The 19,305-nt window shown below is 37.9% G+C and overlaps 1 protein-coding gene across 6 annotated transcripts in view; it reads right to left on the reverse strand.

The window, feature by feature from the left end:
• Positions 1-4,916: 4,916 nt before the first annotated feature.
• XRN1 (5'-3' exoribonuclease 1) overlaps positions 4,917-19,305 on the reverse strand; it is a 40,497-nt gene continuing 26,108 nt past the window's right edge. Inside the window, exons 29-44 of one of the 6 annotated variants that reach the window (XM_068955157.1) lie at positions 19,167-19,299; positions 17,948-18,017; positions 16,559-16,784; positions 15,773-15,874; positions 14,963-15,058; positions 14,613-14,727; positions 14,040-14,104; positions 13,468-13,578; positions 12,966-13,091; positions 12,486-12,642; positions 12,003-12,184; positions 11,668-11,781; positions 11,459-11,579; positions 9,919-10,079; positions 7,851-7,908; positions 4,917-5,085 (exon numbers count right to left, since the gene is read on the reverse strand). In XM_068955157.1, the coding sequence (XP_068811258.1) occupies positions 7,885-7,908; positions 9,919-10,079; positions 11,459-11,579; positions 11,668-11,781; positions 12,003-12,184; positions 12,486-12,642; positions 12,966-13,091; positions 13,468-13,578; positions 14,040-14,104; positions 14,613-14,727; positions 14,963-15,058; positions 15,773-15,874; positions 16,559-16,784; positions 17,948-18,017; positions 19,167-19,299 (1,803 nt within the window). In that variant the 3' untranslated portion in view covers positions 4,917-5,085; positions 7,851-7,884. Of the gene's footprint in view, positions 5,086-6,565; positions 9,711-9,918; positions 10,080-11,458; positions 11,580-11,667; positions 11,782-12,002; positions 12,185-12,485; positions 12,643-12,965; positions 13,092-13,467; positions 13,579-14,039; positions 14,105-14,612; positions 14,728-14,962; positions 15,059-15,772; positions 15,875-16,558; positions 16,785-17,947; positions 18,018-19,166; positions 19,300-19,305 lie in introns of those variants that run through there. The other 5 variants (XM_068955156.1, XM_068955155.1, XM_068955154.1 and 2 more) reach the window with 5 other exon arrangements.

The following is a 19,305-nucleotide window of genomic DNA, read 5'->3' on the forward strand; positions in this document are numbered from 1 at the left end:
GGCCGGCGCCGCCATTTCAGCCGACGCGGCCCTGGCGGCAGCGCCCGCGGCCTCACCTGGGAGCCCGCTGGGCCGACGCGGACAGGGCGCGCTCAGAGCCACCCGAAAAAACCCTGAACGGAGGAGAAGGAGCAAAACAAAACAAAAGGAGCGTTTAGGCGGTGCCATTTCTAAACAGAGTTACACACAAAACGCCCAGTCGCCGTCTTTTAAAGGGTTTCTAAAAGAATTCAGTGAGTGCCACTGGAAAAATCTCATCACCACGTTCATGTTTACTCCCTCCGTGAGCAAACATGCAGTTTAAACCCAACCCCTACTGAGAGCAGGACCACACGGAAAAAAACCCACTCCTGCTGCTGCCTGTAGTTGGCAACAACGGCTGGGTACAGGCTGCTCCTGGGATTTGCCCCCGCAGGCTGAGAGTTGCACCCAGGGAGCAGATTAAACTGAAAACTTCGTTTGCAGAAATTCACTTGCACCATTTACCTTCCTTCGTTCAGGGAAACGTTTTACAAAACTGGTTTTGGAACAGCGAACACAAGAACAGTGAAGAGATGGCCCCGTTTCACTTAGGCAATGAAATCCAGGATGCTGGACCCCAAGCTCGCGTCAACAGAATTTTGCTTTAACTCCCATTTAGTTAATAAAATAGTTTTAACCCCCTCAATTAATTAGAATAGGAAAAGCAAAAGATGCATGCAAAGTATTTTCCCCCTCGTTCAGCCCCTTACAAGAAGCTGCCTTCTGCGCGACATTCTTGACGTTCTCTCATCTTTAAGCCAGCAATATTAACGGCAGTGGAGAGCGCATACGGAGGGGATGGATGCCCCACCGCGCACCGCCAGCGACCTTTGCCACGGCCCACGGGCGAGAGCCGGGAGGCGCTGCAGGCAGGTCAGACAGCCACAGCCACGGCTTCCTTAACCGCCCTCCTGAAGGAGCAGCTCGTTAGAAGTCACCACCTCTTCGACTCGTCCTTCTTACTGAAAACTCAGGTCTTTTATTCAGTCTTGCAAATTTTAAGAGTCTACAGAAAGACAGAAAACTAACACATTTATGTCAGAAAGGCATCAAGTACATTGTATCTGATTGAGATTATTCTTCAAACTATTTTAAGTTTTCTGTTAGTTTTGGTAATAATTAATTATTTAGAACTCCTAAAGCCAGCTCCCTGAATAAGATTCAACATGTGTAGCTGATAAAAAAAAAAAAAAGGCTAAAAATTCTCTCTAAACATTCAAATCTAAGAAGGCGTAAATAAAATAGGGAAAACAAATCCTGACATCCTTAATGTTTTTCGCATACAAGTGGGGGCATTTCTTTGCAAAACAAAGCAGGACTTCAAGAAGAAAAAACAGGTGCCAGTTACTTTTTTTTTTTTTTTTTTTTTCCATTTACAAGCTCTTAACGCAACAAGAACATACTCCTCTGATTCACTGTATTGCATGGAAACGACCATAAGCTGATTTCTTTATGCCAATCTTAAACTTTGTTCAGTATATTAATGAGAACTTAGATGTATCTTGGAAAGGAATGAATACCATATAAACTTTGGAAAGATGGTAACGTGACCTAACTTGTGTAGCTGCAGTCTACCTACAATCTCAGTTATATAGCATGTATTAAAATTGCTCAACTTCAAGAAGAGACTTATGAAATATAAATTCTATATTCTTATTCTAATTGCAATGTGATACAAGCAATGCAATAAAGGCGGCAACAGTTTTTCCCACATACATAGCCTGTCCATACGTGACTTACTGGGCATTAGCTTACATCATTTTTTCATAAATATTTTAATTCCTCCACAGGCACTGTTTCTTCACCCAAAATCTCTGTCACGCTCACAGAAAAAAAAACGATGACAGTTTTTCAGTCACCAATATGAGCAAAGCCCCAACCTGAGTTTAGCACAAACCCGAACACATTCATTTGCAGCGAGGATGTACTGACAGCCTCCAAAGCTATTTTATACTGCACTGCCACACCGACGAACAAGCCCATATAACCTCTACGAGGCAGCCATCCTGGTCTTCCGGTTTAAATATGAGCATGCACGTGCCGTTTTACTATTCCATCAGGTAGAGAATTTACACACCTAGAGTCACATACCAATTACTGCAGCAGCTATGTACCATACTTCTGCATCTTCTGGGTTGAAATCCTCGGTTTCTTTCGTCTCTGGAAAGTATGATAGGTCTTATCTTTTACTGGAATATCAAATCAAATGAAGGAGTGGATGCACTCCAGGGACTCGTCCAATGCTGCAGCAAAGGAAAGGAGTTACTAAGTAAAACCAGCCAAACAACAGAACATCAGGGACAACAAGATCATCTCTGGCAGAGATGACCAAACCTGCTTCATGAGTAATTTACACCGAGTATTTGTGAGCTATGTCATCATGCTCAGCCTGTTTCAGTCAGGAACAAGTACGCTTCAGAGGACACCAAGCCAGGAGATTTTGCTCCTGTAATTAAAATAGGCCTTGAGAGTGCGAAAGATCCCAACTATTAGAAAGAGAGCTACCTTGACGTTCTCTATGACTGGGACCTTTCCAAATTATTAATTAAAATGTATTTGGAACAGGAAATAATTTCAACAATTGTTTTTTAAGGTACTCTCGGACGCATTTCTACTGTGCGGCCGTTACATAGGAGCCAGTTCTCTTGCCCTCAGGCTACTGGTACGAATCAAACTTGCCACCTGCCAAGCTAACAGGATTTCAGCTACTGAAATCTAGGAGAGCAAGACCCAAAGCTTGTAACTCATGCTTTTCCTCTATGTTCCCCTCCTTAGCTGTACTTTGTAAGATGCATCTGCCCTTCCACTGCTGCTCCAAACTCTTGTTTGGCATTTTACTTCTTCAGCTCTAACAATTCTGAGTTTTAACACACTATGTGGCTTGACCTCAGTATCTTCAACCGATTTTCATTTGCATAAGCAACAGCCCACTAATTTCTCTCTCTCCATTGGCTGTGCAGCCCACAGGCATCATTCTTTATGCCTTGCCTGGGAACTTATCAGACGACCCAAAACGAAAGTGATGAGCTTTTGGCAAATTTTGCTGTAATAATTTAGCATGATCATCCTCAGCAGTTCCTCCTGCTCCCCTGCCAGAAGTTACCACTCTCCTTGAAGTTAACAGAAAGAATCACATACAATAACATCAGGTCATCTAGCATTTTAGCTTCATGGGTGATTTGAGTTTTAGGCAGTGATGGGGATGTTTCTTAAGCAGTCCCAGTCTTGCTGAACAATCCCACGCTCATACTGCTAACTCTTGTAGCAACACACCTTTTCCTGCGGCTCCACGGTGAACTCATCGAGCTGAAAAATAACACGGGGAAAAGAGTTTCAGTCAGAAGAATACCTCAGTATGGTTCATAATGTGGCCAAACTAAGCAGATCTGCACAGTCAAGGGGGAACAAGTAACACGAGACTGGTTAAACCAGCATTTTCACTGGAGAACTGCACATCAAAACTGTGCCTGCATACGTTCAGTTTGGTATTCAAGTGCCTGAGGCACAAGCATGCCTTCCTTTCTGCCAGGTCTGTCACAGAGAAGTGACCTTTGAGTGAAGTTGAGGTGGAGTTCAGGACAATAAGGTTTTAACACACCCAACTCTTAAGAGTTTATCTGCCAAAGCAAGTGAAGTAAGAAGCGATATACTGATTTTGTAATTGTTCAATTATTTCCCTGCATTTTTAATCCATCCTTACCAACTCCTGCTTCTTATTTGGGGTCATGCAATATCCGTATACAAGATAAAGAGACACCTAGAGGATGACGGACATAAGGAATTTGTGCTGAAACAGAAATTGTGATGAGGACTGAAAGTGATAAATGACAGAACTATGAGCAGCTTTGAAAAAAACAGAAAGAGTCCTATATATATATATATATGTGCATGTGTGTGTGTGCGCACAGGTACACACACACATGTACGTATTTGAATAAAGCGAGAAATGGTCATTTGGACCTAGAAAGTCCAGGGCTGAACACTCTTTAAAAAGAACACAGATTTCAAACTTTGGAAACTCACAGAAAGGGTCTAAAAATAGAGGTAAATGGCCATCAGTGAAGCTTAAGTAGAAGGAAAAGACAACGGATACGCTGGGGGCTAAAGGGGTGAAAAAGTACCTCAGAACTGCTGATTCAGTAAAACTTTATCATTAAAAAAAAAAAAAAAAAGAGGTGGGGGAAGGACAAATCTGAAACAGAAAAAAAAGAAAGGAAGAACAAACCATCTAAATGCAAGCTCAGTCAACTCAGAGGCTTCAGCAGCCTACGGTGTTTTCCATTTATATTGCTGAATTAAGATTCACAGGACTGTCAAAGTGTTTCAACAGTTTCAAAGAAACATGTACTGGCAGAAACATCAGGAGCTAATATTAAATGTAATACTTAATGTCTGTTTTATCCCCTCAGGCGTGCACAGGTTACTTTCACAGAGACCGCTTACCTTCATTGGAATCGCATTTTTTCTTCCTTCACCCTGTAGCCTCAACATGCTAAAGGTTGCTGATTTTGAAATTTGTTGCTATTGTTACTGGCACAGAAATTGTATGTTGACTTTTGTTTGCCAGCCTTTGTCTATCTTTTCATTACAGTATATACAAAACTAAGGGTGATGATCAACTTTCATAAAGCAATGCTGAACTAAGTTTTACTTGGAAAAAAAAACCCAACAAAGTTTCACTGAAAAATTCCTTCTCTGTCCTTTCAAATACTTGTTTGCGCTTGATGACATTTGGACTAATTCTGTTTTTTGATTTGTACAGTCCTTCAAAGCATAAATGAAACATGAAGTTTTTAAAATTCAGAAAAATAAGAGTAAACACCTCAAAAATTGGCAGCAATAAACTGTCATTGTACTCAAACTATGGATTCTTTTGTTAATGAACAACTACTTACCTCACAACATCCAATTCTTCGAAATACATATCAGCTACACTCTCAATATTCATGGATCCTCACGCACCTGAATTTGGATTCTTTTGGCCCAAGAGTGTGTATTCAGACTGCCCTTATGCCCTTGGTGTCACTGTGTCCCCTTTCCAGAGGCAGAAAGAGAAGAACATAACTGTCTCTCAGTAGTAAGGAAGGCTGATTATGGAATACATATGGAGATCACATTTCAAACAAAAAAACCCAACCCTTTACTATAAAAGCAATCATTCCTTCTTTGGGTTTCCTCACTCCTAGGGGTCATCTATATCGTAACTAACTGAACTAAACAAAGCTAAACAAAGTCACGTCATTTTTTGAAGTGTCACTTCATTTATTAGGCACAAACTGACAAATTTTAAAATTATTCCTTTAATTTGTTTTAATTTTCTGTAGCACTATATGTATATAGGACAAGTCACAAGGTAGAACTTGCCACACAAAGTTATTGAAGTCCATGGACTAATAATTCAAAGATTGCTCCGGGAATGCAAGCTCGAATCTTGATATCTTCATGTTGAGTAATATGACCCGAACGCATGTACCAATCCTTCACTGTTGTTCTATACAGATTACTGCTACACAAAGTTGCAGTAACTGGTCCTATCAGAGCGTGCTCCAACCTTTCCTAGTGACTTGAAACAAGCTAATTCACTGAATAAATCGTGAGATGGAAAGTAACAGCTCTCCATCTGAAAATCCAGCGCTGTGGTAGGCGAGAGAGAGAGAGATCCTAACAAAGTTCATGACTCACAACTAAAGATAGTAAAATGAACTGGCATGACTACAGTGCTCATTATGTTTTGAAAGGGAATAACAAGTAGAGTTTGAACACACCCTAAGTGACTACTGGTCAAAGAGAACAAAATTCAGCATGTGGAATATAATTACAATACAAAGGAGAAGAGATTCAATTACCCTCTCTAAAATAAGAATAAAGACTCATAACTAGTTGGGCAGTTTTGAACCTTAAAAGCCTGCTATTATAAAATATTTTGGATGGTGAAATCTTATTATGAAATATGATTTGCTGTTTCTCCCTTTAAGAAATTTAAACACATTACACTGTAGTAACGTACAGTTAGTCATGCTTCATTTGGAGGCCTTGCTACAAAACGATGCCACTATTCCTACTCTACGGCAGTAGAAATCTCAGCAGTGTTTTGCTCCAGGTACAGAAAAACGCTTCACGTAAGGGTGTCATTTACGTCCAGATACTAGTGACTCTTCCGGCTTTTCAGCGATCAGCTGGTTTTGCACCACGCTAAGAACCGCTAGCCCTGAACTTGCTGGAAAGTAATCACTGCCTTTTCCACTGCTTCCTTTTTTAATCTAACAGGTGACAGAGGCCAAAGAAATTTCAGAAGATCAGTAAATAGTTAAATGCTTTTTTTGACTGCAGAGCGACCAACAGCCTTTGGAACAAAATTCATATCTTTAACTGAGTAGAAGGTGAAAGCCATCAAGAAACAGCTCAGAGGAGGTGGGCAGTGGCTGTTCCTGGGAACCTCAGAAACTGGGCTTTATGACGTTTAACGTATATCTGAAGCTTTCAATTTGGAGCATACAGAAGTTCCCATATAGTACATATGTGAAAATAAAACAGTGAAAGTAAGTAACATTTCTTGTTTCAATATTTAATCCAAGCAGACACAGACACAATTTATAAAATTATTCTATTGCGTTAAAGTTTTATATAGCATTTAATTCTTATGAATGTTTTTCCTTCAGTGTATCATATATTCATATTTTAAAATATCTTTGCACAGTCCTTTGTGCAACTACATGCTAAAAATCTGCAAATGCACACTTACACTAAACAGCACAAAAAATACATTCTGTATCCATTCATAGGCAAATTTAAAACATTTCACTTGGCAGATAAACAATGAAAGGTTATTAAAAAAAATCAGAAACTACAAAAATGCGCACATAAAAGTCTTCCCTTTTGGATTTTTAGTAAAATACTGCTCTGTATAAGATCTAATGAAAAATTCCAGTGCTTACAAAATACTTCATATTTATGAGAAAAACAAATGCTTAAATTTATACCTGTATGAATTAAACGCAATCACATAGTTAAAATATAAAACCAAATAACTGAAATCACAGGGGACATGGCATAGGTCAATGCAGATGTTACATGTACCAGGACATGTAAAACTCTAATCAACTGGGCAGTCAATATATTGAAACTAAAGGCAGGGGACTAACACAATACGCAGCAGCTACAGTTAATAAGTGTTCAACCAGCTATGTAAACTATATATAGCATTTCCAAGAGAAGAGGCAGGGGAGTCAGTCTGAAAATAACAACTGATTAATGAAAAAACGTTGCTGTATTTACCGGAATTAGGAGTATAGTCCTCTTCACAAATTTGTTCATCTGCAAAAACTGGCTATCCAGATATATGGAAATTCTGCAATTTTAAGTTCAGAATTTCAGCAGAGACTACAGTATCTGTACCAACCATAAACTACTTTTATGATGACACAACAGGTAAAATTTAAAGGGGATTGGAATCTGGGAGATTAGGCAACGTATGAATCCAATCCAGTCTAATCTCCATCATGGGAATTTCTAAACAGATCTTTTCTCTGGTGATCAGACAATTCATGTGGATGAGGGGGCAGCTACAATCTGCGTCTCATAACTAAATTGCATATAAACCCTTCTAGAATATTAGCATGTCAGCAACATGTCAGTATCACGTTACTGATGACAATAAATCACTGAAGAGATCAGCTTTCCCTGCGTGGAATATGGCTTCAAAAACCTCTTAAAACTAGACAACTATAAAGAAAAAAAACAACAATCAATGTATTTTAAAACTGTATATAAACTACTCTACAAGGTTTGTGATAATAAAATGAATTAAAATGTCTTAGCTTTATTTTTACCTTTGTGGTCCTTTTTACAGGGCTTGCTGCTATCCTACAAATACTGCTGTGGCAACAACTGTTTTGAAGAAATGAATTAAAAAAAAAAATCTCATCAGATGATTATGTGAGTCTTGATTCTAAACCAAGAAATGGAGGCAAAGAACAAGGTAGGGGGAGAACTGAAGTATATGGACTTGCAGGTCCAACATGAAACCTGCTTGGAGGCAACCAAATGAATCGCTAAAGATTAAAGTGTGCTTTATTACTAAGCTTTCTGAGCTTAGAGAAAAAAATATTTTCTCTGGAACAGATTAGAATAAAGAAGAAAATGAAACAAGATCCAAGCAAAACATCAGTAAACAGCACCAACCCGAGGCATATGGGTTAGAAATAGTACAGAAACCTTTCAGCCTTCTTTTTTTTTTTTTTTCTCTCCCATATGAACTAAACACAATGGCGTTACTTCTTAAAACACAGCTCCCTCCAAAAAAGCAAGTCAATTTTTTGTCTGGATATTATTACGGAATTAACACTAATAGTTTATGACGATTTAATGTCAGTTTTGCTACACAGAACTTCTGCCACAAAATTAAAAATAAATATTAAAAGTCATCTAACAAACAAAACACTATACCATAGAGAAGGTTTCAGGGCACAGAATGTTGGAGGGAAAAATGGACTCTGAACAAGCATAACTTTGACAGCCATACTATGCAAACAGACATCTTTATACTCTGCTCATTTTTGTAATTTAGAAAATTTCAGGATTCCACTGGCATTTCAGGGGGCTATGCAGATTTGTAGTAGATATCTGTGTTATTTTACCAAAACAATGAAATTAATAAAGCTACTCGCTCAAAAATTTAAAGGTACTTTACCAGAGAGGACTCTAATTTGCAGATGTATTTTTTATTCAATGTATTTTATAAATTAAGCTCCTGGAACTGGTTCTGCATCAGCAGCCACTTTCTCCACTCTAATTCTAGAGATCTAATAACATCTAAATTCTGAAAGTTGTAAAGTTGTCGGCCTTTGGTATAAAACCTAGCAGTCCACAGTTATAGCAATTTTGGCAGTTCCACTGCAGTTAAGTTCTAGTCATGCTGATTCAGATGAAAAAGACCTGGAGAGCCAACATCAAACCTGCATTTGAATAATTTTTCCTTCTTATGTCATTACTCTATTTAAAAATAAGCTAGAATACAAAATGTCATACTAAGCAATGTTTGATGCCCAACTTATTACTGCTCCATATCCCACCCGAAAAGCAAGGCAATTCTGAATTAGGGTTGCCACTGTTATTGCTGCTCACCCAGTAGAGTTTGTAAGCCACTGTTCAGAAACCTAGGCACAATGGATGGCATGGTAACCTTAACTCAGTATTTCCTGGCTTTTGTTAATTTAATTATTAAGTTTTAACATAATTTTTATAGTTTTCATAACGACCTGAAAAGCATAGCAAATAAAATGTATTTCATTCTATAATATAAAGTGGCTGGTATTTTAATAGAGCTTTCTGATTTTTTTAAATGATGTAACATAACACTGGGGGAAGAATTAAAGATAAAATCCACCTAGCTACCATATTTATTCTGAAGATTTTGGTGCGCCAAAATTGACAGCCAGCTTTCTTGGCTTTCGCTTGCTGGAAGGGTTTGGTGTTGATTTGTTATGAGGAACGCTTGGAGTAGTCACATGGTCTTGAAATGAAACAGTGGATTGAGCAGCTTGAGTAGATTTTAAAGGAGCTGAAGAACTATCTTGCTGAATGTGGTCAGAAGACACTGGCTGTTCATTCTTTAGTGGTGCAGCTTGAGGGGAACTCTGAAACTCCTTGAGCTCAAAGTTTTTCTTGCTAGCAGCCCTTTTTTTAGTTACCTTTAAATTAAATAAATATTATTTAACAGAAGGCATTCTCAAAAAAAAAAAAAAAACCCTGCAAATATTCCACTATAAAAAACATGCATATCAGTTTTTATAACAATTTTCTAACACTAAATAATCCTTCACAGGGGGTGTCTTTGCATTTTTCATGTAGATACTTTTTACAAATATAGAAATCTTGAGACTAACCTGCCAAACTTACCTGCAGAGGTATAAACTGGTTGTGAGTACCAACTGGTATAGTTCCTGCAAGAGGCACATTTCCTGGATAGGAACCAGGATAATAATGTTTGCCATGAACAGGCACTGGAGTTCCCCATGACACTGGACCAAACATGTGAGATGATGGAGGCATCATATTAGCTGTGAAAATAAATAACTGTTAGCTCTCTTTCCTCAAAAAGAGGATAGCAGCTCCCCAGAACCCAAAGTACCCTGTTTCTCCTTCCAGCAAGGCCTATTATTCTTCATATTTATTTAAGAATAAGTAAATACCCATAAAGAAAACAGTTCTGCTTTTAGGGAACTGCATCTAGATAATAGCACAGTTGAGAGCCCTGGATCACTGTATTTGCATTTCAAAGCATACATAAGCTCGTCTGGATGTCACATCCCTACCCGAGTGACCTGTACTAGCAGAAAGGAAGTTTGGGCTATCCTTCTGGAACAAGGCAACAATATAGAAAACTCGGGGGGGGGGGGGGGAATGAGATGTAGCAGCTGCTGTATATGTTACTGGGATACTACAGTGGTGCTGAGTCATTAATTACTAGCTGTGGATGTGAGCTTTAGTAGAATACAAAACAGATGAGAACCAAAAATGCCACAGGGATTTAACAATTTAGTTTTGGTTATTTACCGTGCTAATGGCTGACAACGTGCAACAGGACTGTGATGCAGCACTTCACTGAAAGTTGATTCTAAATAAAATTACTAATGGATGGAAAAATATTAACTATTCAGGCAAACAAAAAAAAATGTAGATAATCAAGGAAGAGACTTCTCATGAATACTAGATTGGGACTATCAGCTGACTGCTCACTTTTGTTTTGAAGGAGAAAATCAACAAACACATATCTCTCCTATGAAGAAAGGCTGAGAGAGCTGGGCCTGTTCAGCCTGGAGAAGAGAAGACTGAGAGGCGATCTCATCAATGTGTGCAAGTATCTGAAGGGGGAGTGTCAAGAGGAGGAGGCCAGCCTCTTCTCCGTGGTGCCCAGCAGTAGGACAAGAGGCAACGGGCACAAACTGAAACACAGGAAGTTCCACCTAAACCTGGGAAAAAACTTCTTCACTGTGAGGGTGACAGAGCATTGGAACAGGTTGCCCAGAGAGAGAGAGGTAGTGGAGTCTCCTTCCCTGGAGACATTCAAAACCCGTCTGGATGTGATCCTGGGCAATATGCTCTAGAGGACCCTGCTTGAGCAGGGGGGTTGGACTAGATGATCTCCAGAGGTCCCTTCCAACCTTGGCCATTCTGTGATTCTGTGAATGGACAGATACATTCTTGAAGAAAAGAAGGAAGGAGCAATAATTAGCAGTTACGTGATTTTTGTAGTAAATTCATTTGCGGAATCCTGAGAAGAGGTTAATGAACCTTTTTCAAAGCAGTTCAGAGGTACAACTACGTATAGGAAGACCAAAAATGCTGCTTTCTGGAAGGCACTCAATTTCATACAAAAAGTGGTACAATTATAGGCAATTGTGATAATATTTGAAACGTGCATAAGTCAAATGCTTACCAGGAGGGGGCTGTGTAAAGACTGGAGGAATAGATCCAGGTGGTACAGGAACTCCCAGAGGTTGATAATTTGGAAACACTGGTGGAGGTGGAGGCAAAGGGAAGTTCACTCCTATGGAGCTCTTTGAAGAGGGAAATGATGCATTACAAACAAACTCAATGCAATAAGGAGATGCAAGGATTTCAAACGATTTTTTTTGCTGTTCTCACCAATCGCTGTAAAGCAAAAAGCGCAGCTTTTTCCTTGGCTTCAGTTTCAGAATGACACTGCGGTCCATGAACCAACAAACCATTGGATAACTTTATGTGACAAACTGTCATGGTCTAGGAAAATGAGATAAGATTTTTGAGAGAATTTATGCTGCAGAAACAGCGAGTTGGAAACTGAAAGAGACTATGTTTAATCAATATTGCTTTGGGAAAAAGGAAACAAGAGGAGCTAAGGTCTTACTTTTAGATGGTTTCCAGTGACTAGTCAAAACGTTTATTATAGGACAGTTGAAATGAAGTTAAGAACTTTAACTTTTATAAAAAATAAGCTTTACCTGTGGTGTTTTTAGGAAAGAGAAATCAGGCTGTGACATTCCAAGAAGAGAACAAATATGAGAAAGTTCGGAAACAGGAGTAGACAGTGTAGGCTGTGGACCGACGAAAGGGTGACCTCCAGTTTCCAGTGCTGACGCGTTCTGGGGGCCACCAGTGCTATGAGGCTTGTTCATATAAGCAGCTAACAAAAGGAAAACAAAAACAAAACCACACATAGTTACATCACAATTTTTTCCTCCCAGGAAAAGGCAGCAACTTTGTTATCAGCAGAAAACAAAGTATATGATTTTTCTCTTGTATTTTCACATCTGACTTGAATACAAACCGGAAGATTATACTGTAAGTTTTTCAGTTCTGAACGAAAGAAATAGAACCGAAAAAGATGGGCGTTTTAACTTCATTCCGAAAGTAAGTACAATACCAGTTAGTTAAGTTCATACTAAACTGTCACTGTAAGGGGAAGCTCTGAAGTCTAAACATACCCATTTTTTTCGTTTGTCTATATTGCAAGGCAGCTCCATGGGAATCCTGTCTACTAGGGGGAACAGGAAGATCATTAACTTGGGATTTCACTTCATTCTTGGCTTCCAGGTCAGAGCCGTCTATCTTCAAAATTTCTTTGAGCATCTGTGTTCCTTTCTTTAAAAGAAAAATAAACCACTCAGGAAAATGATGGTCTTGAGATAGCACTGTCTTCTTAGTTAACTCTGTGAATGCCACAAACGAAAATAAAATTTCAACAATTATTACCCTATCAGTTACATTTTACCAAAGCACAGATAACAGCATCTTACCAAAAACAAATAGGTTTTGTTTATTTTCTTTGAGAACAGCTGATTAAAAATTCATCAATATGTTTAAGAAGGCAATAGGAGGTTTCATTGAGTTTCTTTAAATAGAAGCTTGGATACTAAGATAGCAGATGCTAAATTGTCACGTAATGATTCCTGCAGTTTACAGACCATAGCAAATGACTGTGGTGACAGATGTTCTTCATTTGTAGCTCTGGCTTCCTTGGAGTTAGTCTGCACTTCATTTTCTTTGGAAATTTTCAAAGAAGCTAGGAGGCTTTCAAGTTCATTGTCCTTCTTAAAACAAATTAAAAAAAGGTCAATTCAGTATATTACAGGCAGATGCAAGAGGAAGGCTGTATTAGTTTAAGCTTAATTGTATGCTGATTCAGGCTTTTTTTCCCCTCCTCTGAGTTCAGGCAGATCAAAGTCATGCCTAGTCAGAGCGTGAACAGATAGCCACAGACTAGATAAAGTTTTGCATCTAAATTACAAGCAGTGACCAATAAAGAAATTATTTAAAAAATGATGAAGGCTATTCAGCTTTGTCTTGTATCTGCTATAGCAAATAGCATGAATGTGCACACGAGTCAACAGGAATAACATGGAACAAAACAGCTTACAAACTGAAGTTATTCAAAGAGTACAGCAAAACGAACTATCTAGAGCCTACCTTTCCAGCTGTAGAGGGACCATCAAATGAAGCCTTCTGCATTACAGGCACACTGGGACTTTCATTTCTCTTCAAGAGTTTGACATTGTACTTATTCAATCCTGCAAAATTCTGAAACAAACTGCAGCACTTATTATGGAATATTACTCCTGTACTACTAGTTCTAATACCATTGTATTAGAAATGCATCTGCAGATAGCTTTCACAAGCTAATATTGTTAAATGACTTCAGCTTACTGAAAATCCACCATTTGTATCTTCTCATTACACTACAGCTTTTAGTGTCTAAGAAGAATAGGAAAAAATAGGACAGGTATAGAAAGCTTCTGAAGGCTGCTCTTATTATTTGATATCATCATTTTATGTGTTCTGCTGTTTCCCTCACTTTATGCATACAAAATTTCTAGAGAGAGAGAGAGAGGAAAAAAACCTTAAAAATAAAATTTACCTAGCAAAAGAATCAACTAAAATGCCCAGTAAAGAGAAATCTGTAGAATGATTAATTAGATCAGAGTAAAACGAAAAAAATAAATAAAAAAAATACATTTACTCAGTATAGAAGAATAAATTACCTGTTTATTTGATATCTTATTATGTGGTTGACTTTCACTTCTTGTACCTTTAGAATCTTCTTTAACTACAAATAAATCATGTAAAAGTATGCTTATTCCTCTGTAACGATCTTAAAAATTGTAATAATAAAACTCAAGATTAACAAATCCATACAAGTGCACCAAGTTGCATTAATTTCAATGCTTGCATCATCAAATGCCATTCTCATACTTTTCTTGTAGGATAAAGTAAACAAAGATTAAATGTATGCAATAATATACCTGTAATTTTATTTTTCTCTAAGAAATATGACTGTCTGCAAGCAAATTTAAGAAAAGAAGAAAGCCTTGGCTTTTAATCAGGTGAACGGAAAGTCAACATCATGAAGAGGTTTGTTAAAAGTGTTCAATATTAAGTATGAAATAGCCTACTACACAAACCAGGAATGGTGTCTGACAATAACACGTGCAATGCAGTGCTTATATAACCGTAATACATTATTTTCTGTCAATAACTACAAAACTCAATAGCTATCTCAGTGAAAGTCAGATAAGCAAGTAAATTTCCCCAAAGTTTCTAATTATAGTACTTACACTTTTTGTATGGCTCCTGTTTTCTTTGCTGGCCTTTAAGGCTGCTCTCATTGAAGCCTGGCTTGTAGAACTGATTGCCAGTTCCCAGCTTGATTTCCTGAGGTAGGACTGCACCCTAGGAATTCAAAAATCTAACCTTAACCAGTAGGTTACACATCTGTCATTTACATATTAGTCCTTTATTATTACTTCTTTTCAGAGCTATGCGTACCCTGGGTACCAATACCTTGATTCAGAAGGCTAATCTTCAACACTAACGGGAAAGTTTTTCAACATGATGAACTGATGTATAAAATTAACTACATTTGTATTCTGAACCCCACGGAGCTGTTTAAAGTTTTTATACTAACCTTCTCGTGCATGCTTTGTTGAATGTGGTAAGATTTCCCAGAACCCTGCAGTGATTGCCATATGCTGCAGAATTCATCATCTTGCTTACTCTGTGCCTGGTAAAATAAGAAAAAGAACATCCCAACAACTCAGCACCTGTAACCACAGCATTTGAACAGATAAACATATACAAAGACATTCTTAAGATCCAAGCGCCCAAGGTTAACTGCGCTCAGATGACAGATTATTTTCATACTGACACTAGAAGAACTTGCAGGTATTTAATTCTGAAAGTGGGCTACAATGTATTTATAGTACCACTTTTCCAAAGAATCACTCTTAAATTCTAATCAGCTCAGTTTGGTTTGAGATTGGTCTGGTTATGTTCGCTTACAATTTGTAGAAGTTATCAACATGGAAAAGATCACTGAGCATAATCAAACTAAGATGATGACTCAAAATGGTTTCAAAAGCATGTTCTCAGATTAGTAGTATTCTTAAAAATTTATTATTAATGCCTTATTTTGTAAGCACTAATCAGGCAGGTTCAACTGCTTAATAAACTCATAGGCAGGTTACCACAGAACTGAAGCCCAGCTATGTAAATAACAGCCATTTTGAAAATCTAGTATCTAAATGAAGTAACACAGGAAATCACTCGTTCAAAAACCTGGACAAGTTCTGCCCCAGTCTGTACCTGATTCACAGCATCTGATGTAAGAAAACAATGCTACCTGTTAATCACGAGAAAAGGACTCTCGCTCTAAATAGCGGGCCAAAATAAATATTAAGACGTTCAGCTCTAATACTAAATGAACGGGAACACTCACTTTATTTTTCTGATTTCCACTCAAAAATGATCCTTTCTGGGGTGAACTGGAGTTGCCCTGATTTTCAGCCCTGAGATTGTAATGCTGCCTTCCACTCAGCTGCTAAAGGGAGGTGGGGTGGGGGGGGGAAAAAAAGAAGAAGAGGAGAAGTGTTTCATTGCTTAAATTCTCTTTTGGAAAACACTTTTTCTTCTACAGACTTACAAAACACGAGACAATTCTTCTGAAACACACAAATAGCCACGTGATGTTACCCATTAAGCTTTTTTTTTCCCCCCTCCAGAAACAACTTAATAAAAAAAAAAAAAAGTTTAATTAAACCAATGAGAGACCCCAATTCACCTCTTTGGCATTTTTCTTGCTTTACTATATTTTCAAATGAAACAAGTCAGTACCAAGAAGCAAACAGACATGAAAATCATGTGTTCTCTTTCTGAGTTAGCATACAAGCTTGGTCTACCGGAAACATTACCTGGAACACAGCGTTAAAAAAATGACTGCATCTCTGCCAAAACAAACTATTAGTAACAACTGTGGTCCCACCTCTGTGGACTGACTGCTTCTTGCAAACCCAGACGGAGCTACTCAATAAAACAAAACAGCTCTCAATCAGGAACTTCTGGTCACTTTCACTATTGTACGAACTAATGTATCAGAAACAAGGGTTACCTGCATACGCTGAATTATTAACTTACAAATGAAATTGCCAGTGCCAACAAGGATAACAACCACAGTCATAACCCAGGTTCTGTGGAAAAAACACTGGTTTAAACAGAAAACGCTTACTTGAGTAGGAACAAAAAGGGAGCGAGGAGAATGGTTGAGACCTCCCAGATGCACTTTTTGTGAACATACAGATGATAGATCAGACGTGTATGAATTGTAGTTATTTACAGCTGGCTGGGGTTTAACTATGGCCGTCAGTTTTTGATTTCCCATTTCTGACCGATTACCATGAGACAAATTAATTAAGGCACTTGATGGCAGACGATAACCTCTGGCAGGTGAGCACCTAAAGAAAGGCAAATCAAATCATTGTTCCAATTATTTTAATTGTTGACATTTCAATACATCTGAGTTAAGACTACTGTTGCCTGTATGCTAAAATATAACGATTCAAGTTTGACCAGTACAGGTTGAAAACTGCACTGAATACTGAAATCCAGTACCACTACACACAATGGTAGTGCCATTGTGCTCCGCTTCTACCTCTGGCTTTCAAAACACTGAGAACAACAATTACTAATGCTCTTTGAGCTTATATAGCCCTTTTCAGTGCTGAGCTCAAAGCAATTTTAAAGATGATTGAATTTTTATAGTATAGTCCTGCAGTATGTATTTCTGTGAAACATTTACGAACGGAACAAAAATTATTTTTCTTTTGCTGAGGTGAAAACTCAAGCCGGGGGCAGAATTATAAGCCCAAGTTAAGCAGCAATTTAGTCGGCTGCATATCTTCCTTTATGATTCTGAGCCTCTGAACACTGAAGATAACTTGTGTTCTTGAACACAAATTCCCTTTTGCGAAGGACAGGATTGTTATGCTTGCTGAACACATGGAACAGCTAACATTCTCCTATAACGTCTGTCATACAAGAACTTAATTGATGTAAGACCAGCAGCAAAATTAAAGCCATTGGTAAGTAGCTGCTTATTTCGGTACACAAGAGTTATCACACTTCAGAACAAAAGCACTAACCATGCCTCCACCTCCCTGAGGAACAATTCAGGGTTTTAACACTAGTTAGAATTTAGTGCCTAATTATCAACTACAGGCAGTTCAGAGTCACTAGCCTACAGAAGGACAAATGATTATTTTATCTAATTTTTTAAATCTATATGTTAAAGACACACTGATAATAATCTGTTTCATACATATTTGCTTATGAATACAGTTAGATCTAGTGCTTTAGTCTGCTGGCTCATGTCTGCTTTCTAAAAGGTAATAGCTTCTAAATAGGCAGAAAAGCCTAAAGAGCATATCCAAAATATATCACGGTTCATAAGAATTATCTCTCCTCATAGAGAAGCTCAAAAGACAAAAACTGACCCAGCTCCTTTGAGGAACAAAGTCTTAAAAAGAAATAAAACTACTCATAAATGTAAACCAAAGGCCAGCAGTTGAAGTCATCTATACCAATGGCATGAAATGACTACGAAACCCCACACACAAACCTTATAGTTAGGCCTCCAAGGAATTCTTCATCAAACAAAACTTCAAAGAGCACATCTGTTTCTCTAGTGGCTATAGAAAACGAAGTAAAATGTCATCCTACATATGTGACAGTTATTATTTTTATTTAAATAATTTAAATTCTGCATTGTTTATGCAATAAATAAGAGACCAAAACCTCTAAACCATTAGCAACAAAGATATCTTATTCCTTAAATGAAGCATTTCATTAACAGCAATTTGGAAATTCTTCTCAAAGAAAGTTACATTCGGCCGCCCCTTAAATATGCCTTTAACAGAAACGTACCTTGGACAACAACTTATGAACCTGCTGACAGAACTGCAACTTATAGCAGTCTGTGTCTTGCAAACAAACAGTCATTGATATTAAAACACCAGAAAGGAGATACAAGCCATCCTTACATTCAGGCAATCTGGAACTGTCACCTTCACAATACGTTCAATAAATCTTGCTCGCATAATAATAGACTAATGCTGCTTTGAAATTATTAATAGACCATAATTGTAGAGGAAAAAATACCTCTTTAAAAAGCCTCACGCAAACCTAGTTTATTCAAGATCCTGTTGGATGCAGACCGAGTGAGAAAATAACAGCTACAATGCCAGGCTACAGAAACAATTTCTATTACTAGATCTCAAACTTTCATGTAACATCTGCTTCACTGAATCCTTTTGTTTATCTGAAAGAGACTTGCAGACAACCTTGGTGTCAAAGAATGTATAAATACAAGTCATTACTGGAAATGGAATATCACAGAATAAAATCCAAAATCCAAATACAAAAATTTGAGACACAAATCACATGTAACAGAATTTTACATTCAATGCAAGTATTAGGGCAAATACTTTGTTCTTTTTGGTTTTGCTACCTCTATTTCTCTTTACTTTTTCCATATTCTCCTTCCTTTACTTTCCGCTTGGCAGTCCTTGTTCTTTTTCATTGATCTCTCTGCCTTTTTCATATTAAGAAGGAACAAAGGTACGTAACTTTGTATTCAAAGTACAGCTGCCTAACACATGACATTGAAAGAGAAGACCTGTAGGTTTAATTCACAACAGAAAATAGCTTACTAACGGCTTCAAGTTGCATATGCTTCTTAGGTGACAAATTTTCATAACCATTGAACAAAACACTACTCTGCAGCCTGTTTTCACATCACTAGCTTAGCTATAATGCTGTAACCACAAAGAAAACATTACCTCCTTTAATTCCTATAATGGTACCTCGAAGACCGACAGGAACAGAAAAGTTCTCTCTCACATTGACAACACGGTCAAACAGCCTATACTCTGCATCTCGATCTGGAACAACTCCATTCTGTTGTTCTAAAGGCTGAAA

This window comes from Struthio camelus, chromosome 9 (assembly GCF_040807025.1).
Source record: "Struthio camelus isolate bStrCam1 chromosome 9, bStrCam1.hap1, whole genome shotgun sequence".
In the NCBI taxonomy this organism is placed as follows: Eukaryota; Metazoa; Chordata; class Aves; order Struthioniformes; family Struthionidae; genus Struthio; species Struthio camelus.